Source organism: Leptodactylus fuscus, chromosome 2, assembly GCF_031893055.1.
Source record: "Leptodactylus fuscus isolate aLepFus1 chromosome 2, aLepFus1.hap2, whole genome shotgun sequence".
Lineage (NCBI taxonomy): Eukaryota > Metazoa > Chordata > Amphibia > Anura > Leptodactylidae > Leptodactylus > Leptodactylus fuscus.
In genome coordinates, this window is record NC_134266.1 from 89873439 (window position 1) to 89887926 (window position 14488).

Here is a 14488-nt window from a genome sequence, read left to right on the forward strand (position 1 = left end):
CTTGTTCGTGGCAGCAATGCAGTACCAAAACCTGCCATTACAAATAGTACGCTTTGTAAACATTACCGGGAGTCGCGCTGTCTACAGGAGTCTTAGCTGTTAGACCCTCACATATCTAATATTGATGTCTGCTCTTAGTAAATGCTGGTGATATATCATCACTATACTGAGCTGTAAATGTATATTATTTATATATGTATTTCACATTGTACCTGCAGCTGCAGGAGTGGGGGTGACACAAACAGGGTGTCCCCGCAGCACAAACCCATTCCAGCTTCCACCATGCTATTACGGGGATGACAGGTCTGTAAAGTTGATGGCGGCTGTTCTGCTACAGAGTAATTACCATAGCTACCGGGTCTCTGCTGTAATATATATATCAGAGACCTGATCGTGGGCAGATCTGCAAACCCCACCAAACTGCCCCCGGGCCAGTGGGTACCTCTCAAGTTGCAGGCTAACTCCTGCGTGGCACGATCGCAGTAGCCAATCTGTTTCTGTGACAGTCGGAAGCCTTATGACCAGCTTCAATAGTAATGTATAAAATCTCCCATAGACAGCAATACAGTGTAAAATTATTGCAGCTTCAAGCCCCCTAGGGGGGAACTAATAAAATAGAAGTTTAAAAAAAAAATAAAAAAAAATATATAAACAAAAGTTCTAAATCACTCCCTTTCCCTAGAATACATAAAAAAGCTGAAAATTACTGTGAAACACACATACACATTACGTACCCCTGTGTCCGAAAATGCCCGGTCCACAAAACTTATAAAAATATTTTTCCCGTAGGGTGAACATCATAGTGGGAAAAAGAATCAAAAGTGCCGAACTGCCGTTTTCTTTCACTGTTTCGTCTCTGATTTGAAGAAAAAGTGATCAGAGCAATAGACATTCCCCAAAATGGTAGAACTAAAAAGTATACTTGGCCCCACGAAAAAGGATGCCATATGTATCCCCGTACAGCTGCAGGGTCACCTGTCAATGTGTAAAACTACAACTCCCATATATTAAATATTTTACCCCATTTTTTTGGCTTCAAATTTTTTTCCCTATCTTCCTCCTCTAAATACGGTATATCATTCACTATAGTTTTTCAAAGATGTTGGCCATCTGTGATTTTTGAACATGCTATCCAGAAAAAGAATTTCGGTTGGCAACCCTGATTCTAGACTGTAAAACATATTACTTGTAACCTTTCTTATTCATTATTGTTTTCCAATTTGACATAAAAAAAAAAAAAATTCCTGTAAATGTAAAGTTCAGACAGCCCAGCACTTGGGGAGTTGTGCCGTTTAATCCAGTAACCATATATGCTGTATGTCTGTAGTCATGTAGTAAATGATAAGGTCTCCTAGCAATCTACTGCAGTTTGTCATAGAGAAATCTTAAATGTCTCAGGATCTGCTTAGTATCCATATTGTGGTCACACATGGCTAGTGAATGTCATTTATTGTAATTCTAGGGCTTGGAAACAATTGACTTACAATGAAATTGCCATTTTCACAAGACTATCCTTCTCACGGATATCACTCAAACAACAATTGTAACAATAAATGGATAAACATTCCAGAAAACTGCTCTATGTAAACCTGGTTGTAGTTGTTCCTTTTTACACTATATTATGTAAATGTACAGTGGCCTAATAATAACGTTTGTCTCCTCATCTGTATTTGTTTGATTTCTTTTGACTTTCTCTTATTTGGTTTTCCAAAAGAAACAAGTAGTCATATCAAATAAGATAGATCTGTGTCTCCCTAAAGTAGCAGTAAAACATGGTAACTTATTTGGGGTGAGTAAAGCAGAAAAACAAATAGTAGGAAAGAGACTATTTAGGAAGGGACAGTGACCAGAACAGAATGAGGAAAAAGTTTTTTTTTTAATTTTTTTAAATAAGTTCTTTATTTATAACAAACAATATATAAACAAGAAGACCCACAAGACAAAAAGGGGTCCAAGACAGAAACAAAAATAGAACCAAATGTAGCAACCAGCAACATTACAGGGCAGAACAGTATACACATTCCAAGGAAAAACCACATCCAACCAGACAAAAAAGAGAATAGAAAAAAAGGGAGGGGGGAAGGGTATACTGAGGTCAATAAGCAGTCACGGCTCCAGACGTGGGAGCAAGGACACCTGTACGGCCTCAGCCCACCAGATCGAGGTAGGAACGAGTACCCTGGAAGTGGATCCAAGGAGTCCAAGTCTCCATAAAGGTGTCATGTGCTTCCTTCAAGGACGCCGTCAGGTCCTCCATGCACTGAATGTCGTCCGCCTTATGGACTCCGTGACAGAGGGAAGGCAGGCGAGAGGACAAGGGTTTCTTGTGTTATCTGTGTATGGGCAGAAGCGATCCAGGGGTACCAGAATTTTAGCAGCTCTCCTTTGTTCAGATTCGTCAGGGGACCCTAATGACAGAGATCAGGACTGCTAAAACAGCAGTCACACACATAGCCCAGCAGACTCCATTGACTGTAATGGGGTCTATCGGATTTCTACAATTTTGAAACTGAAAGCAATGCAGAAAAAAAAAGACCTCTATGCACGACTTTTTTTCTCTGCCGAACACAGATGTGAATCAAGCCTGAGTCTGTCTTTATTTAGACTGTCAAATTGGGATTTCACTTTGCAGAATGGGACAGAGAATTTCTTCCAAAAGTATGTGATAGTCTAAGGCCCCACGTAGCAAGCCACAGCCAAAAAGCGCTGTGGAGAAGACTGCGGTGGAAATGCATCATGTGTTTTTTTTTTTTTTTTTTTCTACAGCGCTTTTCACAGGAAGTTTGCAGAGGTTTCCTGTTTCTATTATATCTATACAGAAACCACCAGTGTTTTCATAGGTATAACTGGCATGTAACCATTCACAACAATGTAAACGTTTTTGAAATCACAGCATTTCCACTCTGGATTTTTTTCTGCATGTGTGGATAGGATTAGCCAAATTCCCATCCACTTTGTAGGTATTGTAATGGGCAGCATTTTTTGCTGCAACGTTTCTTCCGCAGCCAAAATGCAGCGTGTTTGCAATACCATAATCTGTTTTTTTTTGGCTAGGAACACCAGGGACAGGAGTCTGTATTAAATTGGCTCTGGCATAAATTGCTGTGTTTTACCTTACCTGCAATGTGGATGAAATTCTGGCTAATCTTATCCACACCTTGGAAAAACTCATCCACAGCGAAAATGCTGCAATTTCAATAACGCTTGCATTTTTGTAAATTGCAGCATTATGCCTTAGGAAACACTGGCATTCCATATAGGGATGATAGAGACAGAAAGTGCAGACTTCCACCATGGTCTTTCTGCAGCGTTTCTTTGACTGCAGCTCGCTGCATTATCCTAAGGACATTTGGATGGTCGTATGAAAAAAAACAAAAAAACCTCTGCCATTACTTTTTGTATTTTGTTTTTATGGCATTGACTTGGAAATAAAAATGACATCTATCTACCTATATACCATACATATTTATGTCTGTTTTATTCTGATGTCCATACCTTTTTTTTTACTTTTTCTGTGTGAGGGCTCTCTTTCCGTCGCGGTTACCTGGTTTTTGGATCGGAACCTGAGGCTACCTCCACCTCAGATTCTGATCCAAAAAACCCCATATGAACTTACCCAAAGGCAGTTAACTAGCCTCCTGACTGCCATAGCAGCCGCTGGAACTTCGCGACCTCCCCAATACTGTCCAGGTGCTGTGATTGATATTAATCATGGCATCTAACAGGTTAATCAACCAGTATTCTGACTCTGGCAGCTAGTCCTGGGTCCTGACTGTATAATACAGCCAGAAGTCATGTGGCTGCTAGAGTGTTAACTTATATGCTCAGTACACCATAATAGTATGGTGATGAGAGGGTTAGCACTGCAATCTTGTAGCACTGGAGTAATGGGTTCAAATCCTGCTAAGGGCAACATCTGCAAGGAGTTTGTATGTTCTCTCCATGTTTGCTTGGGTTTCCTCTGGATACTCCAGTTTCCTCCCATACTCCAAAGATATTCTGCATTCTGATAGGGAGTGTAGATTGTGAAGCCTATACGGGACAGTGACTGAGTATGTCTGTAAAGTGCTGCAGAATATGATGGCGCTATACAAGTAAGCATAATAAATATAATTAACAATTTTGTAGCGTTTTAAATATTTCCTCTAACCATCTTATGGAGGACAGTTTATTGTCTTGATAGATTGCCAGTGGATATGACCATGAATGCAGAAATTTTCTCTAATCTGACAATGGATACGTTAGATTCATAACTGCGCCTGGTTTTTCATTCTTGGGGTCCACTTGGGGACCCATAGAATGAAAACCTAATCCACTTAAAAAGCCGTTACCCGTGGAAACCCACAGACCCCATAGAGTATAATAGGGTCTCCTGGGTTTCCGCCTGAAAAATGTGGAAAGAAGAGTCCTGCTTGCAGGATTTTACCCACTGCCTTTTTTTAAGCAGATTTGGGGACTGAAACCTTGAATGTAGGTTGAACCTAGCCTTAGAAAACCAGCCATATTTGCCTAACCCCTCGTTCATATCTGCGTTGATATTCCGTCCAGGGGAGTCCGCATGGGGACCCCCCGAATGGAATACCAAACACAATTGCAGGCGCTGTGCAGTAAAAGCACACAGAACCCATAGACTATAATGGGGTCCGTTTGCTGGCCGCACGCTGCCCGCACAAATCATGTGGGCAGGAAAGTAGATCGTGAACTACTTTCCTGTCCGCATGATCCCTGTGGGGATCTTGCGGCAAGCACATGGACCCCATTATAATCTTTGGGGTCCATGTGCTTTCACTGGCACTCTGCTTGCAGTTCAGTTCCTCATGCGGATTCCCCTGGACGGAATACAAACGCAGATGTGAACCAACACCTAGGCTGAGTTCACACGTAGTTTTTTGGTCAGGATTTTGAGGCGGAATCTGAATCAATGGGAGCCGGACAGTTCTTTTTTTCTGGGAGCCGTTTGTTTCGGCTCCTGGAAAAAAGAACTGACATGCTCATTCTTCAGGCAGACTCGCCTCGCGAATCAACCTGAAGACACTCACTCCACCCGACTAGGCCCATTCATTTAGGCCTAATCCGGATCGGAGTGCTGTGACTGGATGCCGGTGCACTGCATTGGCATCCAGTCGTGGCTACCAGTATTTTGGATCGGGACCTGAGGTGGCCTCCGTGTCAAATTCCTGTCCAAAATACCCCGTCTGAACCGGGCCTTATTGTGGCCAGGTTATCTTCACATGCATGTAATTTCCCTGCCTGCATCTGGGTAAGGAAATAATGGTTGCGTTTCGGACAACTGTCAAACTATAGAAAGTCCATTCATAGACTGTCGCCACTTAGATGGTTAGAGAAAAATCTTTAAAACTTTCTGCCATTTTTTTTTATTTTTTTTTTTTTATTTTCATGGAACACACCCAGTTTACAGCAAAGAAGCATGGGCAGATAGAAGGGAATGATTGTGGAATATTAATGTATGCGCATATATATTTTATTATTTTTTAGGAATTATAGACATTGATGGTGACCTTTAAAACCTGAATGCTGGCGAGCATGGATCCTGCTTTCTTGACCAAGCCATCATGATGTGTTAATTATTTATGTGTGCTTGTCTGTGTTTTTTTTTTTTTTCTAGCTGTCACACAAGCCTATGTTCTTTTGTCATAGACTTAATCTCTTCTCTCACTTTCTCATCTTTTCTCACACACTCCTTCACACCTACTTTCTCAGCCTCAAGTGCTATATCTTCCCATCTTTCTTGCTTATATTCAGCTTTTTACACTAACGCTCTATTTCCCAGACTGTCACGCCTTGCCTTACATCCCTTTGCTGTCCTCTTATGTTGGCATCGCAGGTTAGCCTAGAGCTTAGACACCAGTCTGGGAACCTGATAGCTGATGTGGAGACTGTAAATTTTTCATGGATGTAATGTGACATTCTCCTGCTGACTCCGGCCAGCTGTAAACTCTCAGACTGCAGGATTTCAGGTCTGACAAGCTCCAGTGCGCATGGAGATTAAACGGTTAGCACACTGGTGGGATACTGTATTGCAAGAAATAGGCCTAGTCATCAGGGGAAGGGTATATACCTAAGCTTAACCCAAATTGAAAAGCACATTTTCTAGGAGTGATAGTTTATCAGGTGAGATGGTAAAGCATGTACGGATTATATGCAGGTCTAGCTTAATAGATTGAACAAGTGAGCAGCTAAACATCTCTTGGTAAAGGTCCTTTGTACTTGATGTAATGGCTGTTTAATATAAATATAACTGTGTTATTGCACGGATAGTTGGTATTGATTATTGTGTTATATAAATAGAATATTGGTTTTGGTTTGCTGTTTTAACAATGTATCTTTGATAAAACTGTCTAACCAAACATTTTTACCTACAGAAAATCCAGCAGCTTTCTGAAGGATCCATGTTTGGACACGGACTGAAGCACCTCTTCCATAGCCGTCGACGTTCTAGAGAGCGGGACCATCAGGCATCATCAGAACCCACTGCTTCTTGCTCAACCCCTGGACCCCAAACTCCACAAGCATCCATAACTGCTCCCCTGTCCTCTTCAGACCACGACTCTGCGGATGAAAAGGAGCGATCTCCAGAAATGCATCGAGTATCTTATGCTGTTTCTTTGCATGATTTACCAGCACGTCCAACTGCCTTTAACCGTGTACTGCAACAAATCCGTTCCCGGCCTTCTGTCAAAAGAGGCTCTGGTCAGCATGGGGGTGGTCGTCGGAGCAAGAGTGGACCCGGAGATACTGCTCACCATCATCACCATCATCAACAATTGTGTGGAGGAAGCCCTCATCTTCCTCGACGTCCCCCACCAATGGATGGTGGGTTGGCTGCAGTTTTACATCATCACCAAGGTCGACCTAGATCATCTTCTACCACTGATGCCGCAATGTTAGCTGGTGGGGATGCTGCTGGAGCTACAGGATTTTCACATGAAGATCAAGATAGAGCAACAGAAAAGGTATGGGGGTATCATTCTATAAAAAAGAATCCTGTCTTGTACCTATGTGTATAAAGCGTGTTTGGTGTATGTGCCTGGAAAGCACCCAGTATGCCTCTAAACTAGCAATGTTCTCTGTTCCTAATCTGACCCAAACCTATCTATCTTCGGGTTGATAATACTGGGTTACGCCTTTTGATAACTTGCATAGTAGGAATAGCAGAGGCTGGAAAGAGCCTCTGCATGTTCAGTAACTGCAGCCGCATTCAGTAGCTTGGATTTCTCAACTCCAGCATTCTGTATGCTGGTCTTGATAATATCTGCATGGTTGCAGAACTCGCCAGATTTATTACAAGGCATATACCTTTTCACAAATCAGATGCATCTTTCCATTGGCCGTGTTTCTGTGCAGAAATCTACTCTAGTAGAGATGAGCGAACAGTGTTCTATCGAACTCATGTTCGATCGGATATTAGGCTGTTCGGCATGTTCGAATCGAATCGAACACCGCGTGGTAAAGTGCGCCATTACTCGATTCCCCTCCCACCTTCCCTGGCGCCTTTTTTGCTCCAATAACAGCGCTGGGTAGGTGGGACAGGAACTACGACACCGGTGACGTTGAAAAAAGTAGGCAAAACCCATTGGCTGCCGAAAACATGTGACCTCTAATTTAAAAGAACAGCGACGCCCAGCTTCGCGTCATTCTGAGCTTGCAATTCACCGAGGACGGAGGTTTCCGTCCAGCTAGCTAGGGCTTAGATTCTGGGTAGGCAGGGACAGGCTAGGATAGGAAGGAGAAGACAACCAACAGCTCTTGTAAGAGCTAAATTCCAGGGAGAAGCTTGTCAGTGTAACGTGGCACTGACGGGCTCAATCGCCGCAACCCAGCTTTCCCAGGATCCTGAATGGAATACACTGTCAGTGTATTCCCGTATACCCGATATATACCCCGATACCCGTTCCAACGGTGTGCCCCCCCACCTTCACCCCAGAAATACCCTGCAAGTCCCCTAGCAATAGAATTGGGGCTATATACACCCACAATTTTTACTACTGGTATACAGTGCCATTGTCTGACTGGGAATTCAAAGAATATATTGGGAATACAAATACCCTCATTTCTTGCTACTGCCATATAGTGCCAGTTTCTGACTGGTAATTCAAAGAATATATTGGGGTTACGTGCACCCACAATTTTTACTACTGGTATACAGTGCCATTGTCTGACTGGGAATTCAAAGAGTATATTGGGAATACAAATACCCTCATTTCTTGCTACTGCCATATAGTGCCAGTGTCTGACTGGGAATTCAAAGAATATATTGGGGTTACGTGCACCCACAATTTTTACTACTGGTATACAGTGCCATTGTCTGACTGGGAATTCAAAGAGTATATTGGGAATACAAATACCCTCATTTCTTGCTACTGCCATATAGTGCCAGTGTCTGACTGGGAATTCAAAGAATATATTGGGGTTACGTGCACCCACAATTTTTACTACTGGTATACAGTGCCATTGTCTGACTGGGAATTCAAAGAGTATATTGGGAATACAAATACCCTCATTTCTTGCTACTGCCATATAGTGCCAGTTTCTGACTGGGAATTCAAAGAATATATTGGGGTTACGTGCACCCACAATTTTTACTACTGGTATACAGTGCCATTGTCTGACTGGGAATTCAAAGAGTATATTGGGAATACAAATACCCTCATTTCTTGCTACTGCCATATAGTGCCAGTGTCTGACTGGTAATTCAAAGAATATATTGGGGTTACGTGCACCCACAATTTTTACTACTGATATACAGTGCCATTGTCTGACTGGGAATTCAAAGAGTATATTGGGAATACAAATACCCTCATTTCTTGCTACTGCCATATAGTGCCAGTTTCTGACTGGGAATTCAAAGAATATATTGGGGTTACGTGCACCCACAATTTTTACTACTGGTATACAGTGCCATTGTCTGACTGGGAATTCAAAGAATATATTGGGGTTATAAATACCCTCATTTCTTGCTACTGCCATATAGTGCCAGTTTCTGACTGGTAATTCAAAGAATATATTGGGGTTACGTGCACCCACAATTTTTACTACTGGTATACAGTGCCATTGTCTGACTGGGAATTCAAAGAGTATATTGGGAATACAAATACCCTCATTTCTTGCTACTGCCATATAGTGCCAGTGTCTGACTGGGAATTCAAAGAATATATTGGGGTTACGTGCACCCACAATTTTTACTACTGGTATACAGTGCCATTGTCTGACTGGGAATTCAAAGAGTATATTGGGAATACAAATACCCTCATTTCTTGCTACTGCCATATAGTGCCAGTTTCTGACTGGGAATTCAAAGAATATATTGGGGTTACGTGCACCCACAATTTTTACTACTGGTATACAGTGCCATTGTCTGACTGGGAATTCAAAGAGTATATTGGGAATACAAATACCCTCATTTCTTGCTACTGCCATATAGTGCCAGTTTCTGACTGGGAATTCAAAGAATATATTGGGGTTACGTGCACCCACAATTTTTACTACTGGTATACAGTGCCATTGTCTGACTGGGAATTCAAAGAATATATTGGGGTTATAAATACCCTCATTTCTTGCTACTGCCATATAGTGCCAGTTTCTGACTGGTAATTCAAAGAATATATTGGGGTTACGTGCACCCACAATTTTTACTACTGGTATACAGTGCCATTGTCTGACTGGGAATTCAAAGAGTATATTGGGAATACAAATACCCTCATTTCTTGCTACTGCCATATAGTGCCAGTGTCTGACTGGGAATTCAAAGAATATATTGGGGTTACGTGCACCCACAATTTTTACTACTGGTATACAGTGCCATTGTCTGACTGGGAATTCAAAGAGTATATTGGGAATACAAATACCCTCATTTCTTGCTACTGCCATATAGTGCCAGTGTCTGACTGGGAATTCAAAGAATATATTGGGGTTACGTGCACCCACAATTTTTACTACTGGTATACAGTGCCATTGTCTGACTGGGAATTCAAAGAGTATATTGGGAATACAAATACCCTCATTTCTTGCTACTGCCATATAGTGCCAGTTTCTGACTGGGAATTCAAAGAATATATTGGGGTTACGTGCACCCACAATTTTTACTACTGGTATACAGTGCCATTGTCTGACTGGGAATTCAAAGAGTATATTGGGAATACAAATACCCTCATTTCTTGCTACTGCCATATAGTGCCAGTGTCTGACTGGGAATTCAAAGAATATATTGGGGTTACGTGCACCCACAATTTTTACTACTGGTATACAGTGCCATTGTCTGACTGGGAATTCAAAGAGTATATTGGGAATACAAATACCCTCATTTCTTGCTACTGCCATATAGTGCCAGTTTCTGACTGGGAATTCAAAGAATATATTGGGGTTACGTGCACCCACAATTTTTACTACTGGTATACAGTGCCATTGTCTGACTGGGAATTCAAAGAATATATTGGGGTTATAAATACCCTCATTTCTTGCTACTGCCATATAGTGCCAGTTTCTGACTGGGAATTCAAAGAATATATTGGGGTTACGTGCACCCACAATTTTTACTACTGGTATACAGTGCCATTGTCTGACTGGGAATTCAAAGAATATATTGGGGTTATAAATACCCTCATTTCTTGCTACTGCCATATAGTGCCAGTTTCTGACTGGTAATTCAAAGAATATATTGGGGTTACGTGCACCCACAATTTTTACTACTGGTATACAGTGCCATTGTCTGACTGGGAATTCAAAGAATATATTGGGAATACAAATACCCTCATTTCTTGCTACTGCCATATAGTGCCAGTGTCTGACTGGGAATTCAAAGAATATATTGGGGTTACGTGCACCCACAATTTTTACTACTGGTATACAGTGCCATTGTCTGACTGGGAATTCAAAGAGTATATTGGGAATACAAATACCCTCATTTCTTGCTACTGCCATATAGTGCCAGTTTCTGACTGGGAATTCAAAGAATATATTGGGGTTACGTGCACCCACAATTTTTACTACTGGTATACAGTGCCAATTTCTAACTAGGAATTCAAAATGCGCAAGGCTCCCGGAAAGGGACGTGGACGAGGCCGTGGGCGAGGTCGGGGGAATGGTTCTGGGGAGCAAGGTAGCAGTGAAGCCACAGGGCGTCCCGTGCCTACTCCTGTGGGGCAGCAAGCATTGCGCCACTCCACAGTGCCAGGGTTGCTTGCCACATTAACTAAACTGCAGGGTACAAACCTTAGTAGGCCCGAGAACCAGGAACAGGTCTTGCAATGGTTGTCAGAGAACGCTTACAGCACATTGTCCAGCAGCCAGTCAGACTCTGCCTCCTCTCCTCCTATTACCCAACAGTCTTGTCTTCCTTCCTCCCAAAATTCCGAAGCTTTACAGAACAATAACCCAAACTGTCCCTGCTCCCCAGAGCTGTTCTCCGCTCCTTTCATTGTCCCTCAACCTGCCTCTCCACGTCACGATTCCACGAACCTAACAGAGGAGCATCTGTATCCAGATGCTCAAACACTAGAGTCTCCTCCATCTCCGTTCGATTTGGTGGTGGATGACCAGCAACCCACCCTCATCGACGATGATGTGACGCAGTTGCCGTCAGGGCATCCAGTTGACCGGCGCATTGTGCGGGAGGAGGAGATGAGACAGGAGTTGGAAGAGGAAGTGGTGGATGATGAGGACACTGACCCGACCTGGACAGGGGGGATGTCAAGCGGGGAAAGTAGTGTGGATGTTGAGGCAGGTGCAGCACCAAAAAGGGTAGCTAGAGGCAGAGGCAGAGGTCAGCAGCTTAGGCGAAGCCAGGCCACACCCGGAATCTCCCAAGATGTTCCAGTTCGTACCCAGCCCCGAAAAACTCCCACCTCGAGGGCACGTTTCTCGAAGGTGTGGAGTTTTTTCAAGGAATGCGCCGAGGACAGATATAGTGTTGTCTGCACAATTTGCCTCTCGAAATTGATTAGGGGCTCTGAGAAGAGCAACCTGTCCACCACTTCAATGCGCCGTCATTTGGAATCCAAGCACTGGAATCAGTGGCAGGCAGCAACGGCAGGACAAAGGCCGACTGCCGTTCACGCCACTGCCACTGCCTCTGCCTCTGCCTCTGCCACTGCCACTGCTGACTGTGCTGGCGATGCACTCCAGAGGACGAGCCAGGACACCACTTCATCTGCCTCCGCCACTTTGTTGACTTCTACCTCATCCTCCCCTGGTCCTGTCTTATCTCCTTCTCCTGCACCATCAAAGGCACCATCAGGCGTTTCTTTACAACAACCCACCATCTCTCAGACATTGGAGCGGCGGCAGAAATACACTGCTAACCACCCACACGCGCAAGCCTTGAACGCCAACATCGCTAAACTGCTGGCCCAGGAGATGTTGGCGTTCCGGCTTGTTGAAACTCCCGCCTTCCTGGACCTGATGGCAACTGCGGCACCTCGCTATGCCGTCCCTAGCCGTCACTACTTCTCCCGGTGTGCCGTCCCCGCCTTGCACCAGCACGTGTCACTCAACATCAGGCGGGCCCTTAGTTCCGCGCTTTGCACAAAGGTCCACTTGACCACCGACGCGTGGACAAGTGCATGCGGACAGGGACGCTACATTTCACTGACGGCACACTGGGTGAATGTAGTTGAGGCTGGGACTGCTTCCCAAACTGGCCCGGTGTACCTCGTCTCCCCGCCTAACATTCCTGGCAGGGACACGAGAAGAACACCCCCCTCCTCCTCCTCCTCCTCTACCGCCTCCTCCTCCGCCACCGCCTCCTCCTCCGCCACCGCCTCCTCCTCCGCTGTTAGATTGACCCCAGCTACGAGTTGGAAACGTTGCAGCACTGGCGTTGGTAGACGTCAGCAGGCTGTGCTGAAGCTGATCAGCTTGGGGGACAGACAGCACACTGCCTCCGAGGTGAGGGATGCCCTCCTCGATGAGACGGCAATATGGTTTGAGCCGCTGCACCTGGGCCCAGGCATGGTCGTTTGTGATAACGGCCGGAACCTGGTAGCAGCTCTGGAGCTTGCCGGACTCCAACATGTTCCATGCCTGGCCCACGTCTTCAACCTAGTGGTGCAACGTTTCCTAAAGAGCTACCCCAATGTTCCAGAGCTACTGGTGAAAGTGCGGCGCATGTGCGCCCACTTTCGCAAGTCGACAGTAGCCGCTGCTAGCTTAAAATCTCTCCAGCAACGCCTGCATGTGCCACAACACCGGCTTTTGTGCGACGTCCCCACACGCTGGAACTCAACGTTTCAGATGTTGAATAGAGTGGTTGAGCAGCAGAGACCTTTGATGGAATACCAGCTACAAAACCCTAGGGTGCCACAAAGTCAGCTGCCTCAGTTTCACATCCATGAGTGGCCATGGATGAGAGACCTTTGTGACATCCTACGGGTCTTTGAGGAGTCCACAAGGAGGGTGAGCTCTGAGGATGCGATGGTGAGCCTTACAATCCCGCTCTTGTGTGTTCTGAGAGAATCCCTGATTGACATCAGGGATAACTCAGATCACACAGAGGAGTTAGGGATAGCATCCGATCCGTCACAGCTGGAGAGTAGGTCCACACATCTGTCCGCTTCACTGCGTTTAATGGAGGAGGAGGAGGAGGAGGAGGAGGAAGAAGAGTTGTCCGATGATGTGATGGTGATACAGGAGGCTTCCGGGCAACTTCGAATCGTCCCATTGTTGCAGCGCGGATGGGTAGACATGGAGGATGAGGAGGAAATGGAGATTGAACTTTCCGGTGGGGCCAGAGGAGTCATGCCAACTAACACTGTGGCAGACATGGCTGAGTTCATGTTGGGGTGCTTTACAACCGACAAGCGTATTGTCAAAATCATGGAGGACAACCAGTACTGGATCTTTGCTATCCTTGACCCCCGGTATAAAAACAACATCTCGTCTTTTATTCCGGTAGAGGGGAGGGCCAATCGCATCAATGCTTGCCACAGGCAATTGGTGCAGAATATGATGGAGATGTTTCCAGCATGTGACGTTGGCGGCAGGGAGGGCAGTTCCTCCAGTAGGCAACCAAGTTCTCACCGGTCCACACAAACGAGGGGCACACTGTCTAAGGTCTGGGACACCTTGATGGCACCCCCTCGCCAAAGTGCCGCCACGGAGGGTCCTAGTGTCACCAGGCGTGAGAAGTATAGGCGCATGTTGCGGGAATACCTTTCCGACCACAGCCCTGTCCTCTCCGACCCCTCTGCGCCCTACACGTATTGGGTGTCGAAGTTGGACCTGTGGCTTGAACTTGCCCTATATGCCTTGGAGGTGCTGTCCTGTCCTGCCGCCAGCGTCCTATCTGAGAGGGTGTTCAGTGCAGCCGGTGGCATCATCACTGACAAGCGCACCCGTCTGTCAGCTGAGAGTGCCGACCGGCTCACTTTGATAAAAATGAACCACCACTGGGTAGAGCCGTCATTTTTGTGCCCACCTGTGTAAAGCACCCCAACATGAAACTCCATGTCTGTACTCAACCTCTCCAATTCCT

The 14488-nt window shown here is 45.0% G+C and overlaps 1 protein-coding gene across 3 annotated transcripts in view; it reads left to right on the forward strand.

Annotated features, from left to right (window-relative positions):
- TMCC2 (transmembrane and coiled-coil domain family 2) overlaps window positions 1-14488 on the forward strand; it is a 56635-nt gene that overhangs the window by 7647 nt on the left and 34500 nt on the right. For 2 of the 3 annotated variants that reach the window (XM_075264143.1, XM_075264144.1), the window contains exon 2: window positions 6384-6974. The exons of the other annotated variant lie outside the window; for it this stretch is intronic. In XM_075264143.1, the coding sequence (XP_075120244.1) occupies window positions 6384-6974 (591 nt within the window). The remainder of the gene's footprint in view (window positions 1-6383; window positions 6975-14488) is intronic. 3 annotated transcript variants of the gene reach the window in all.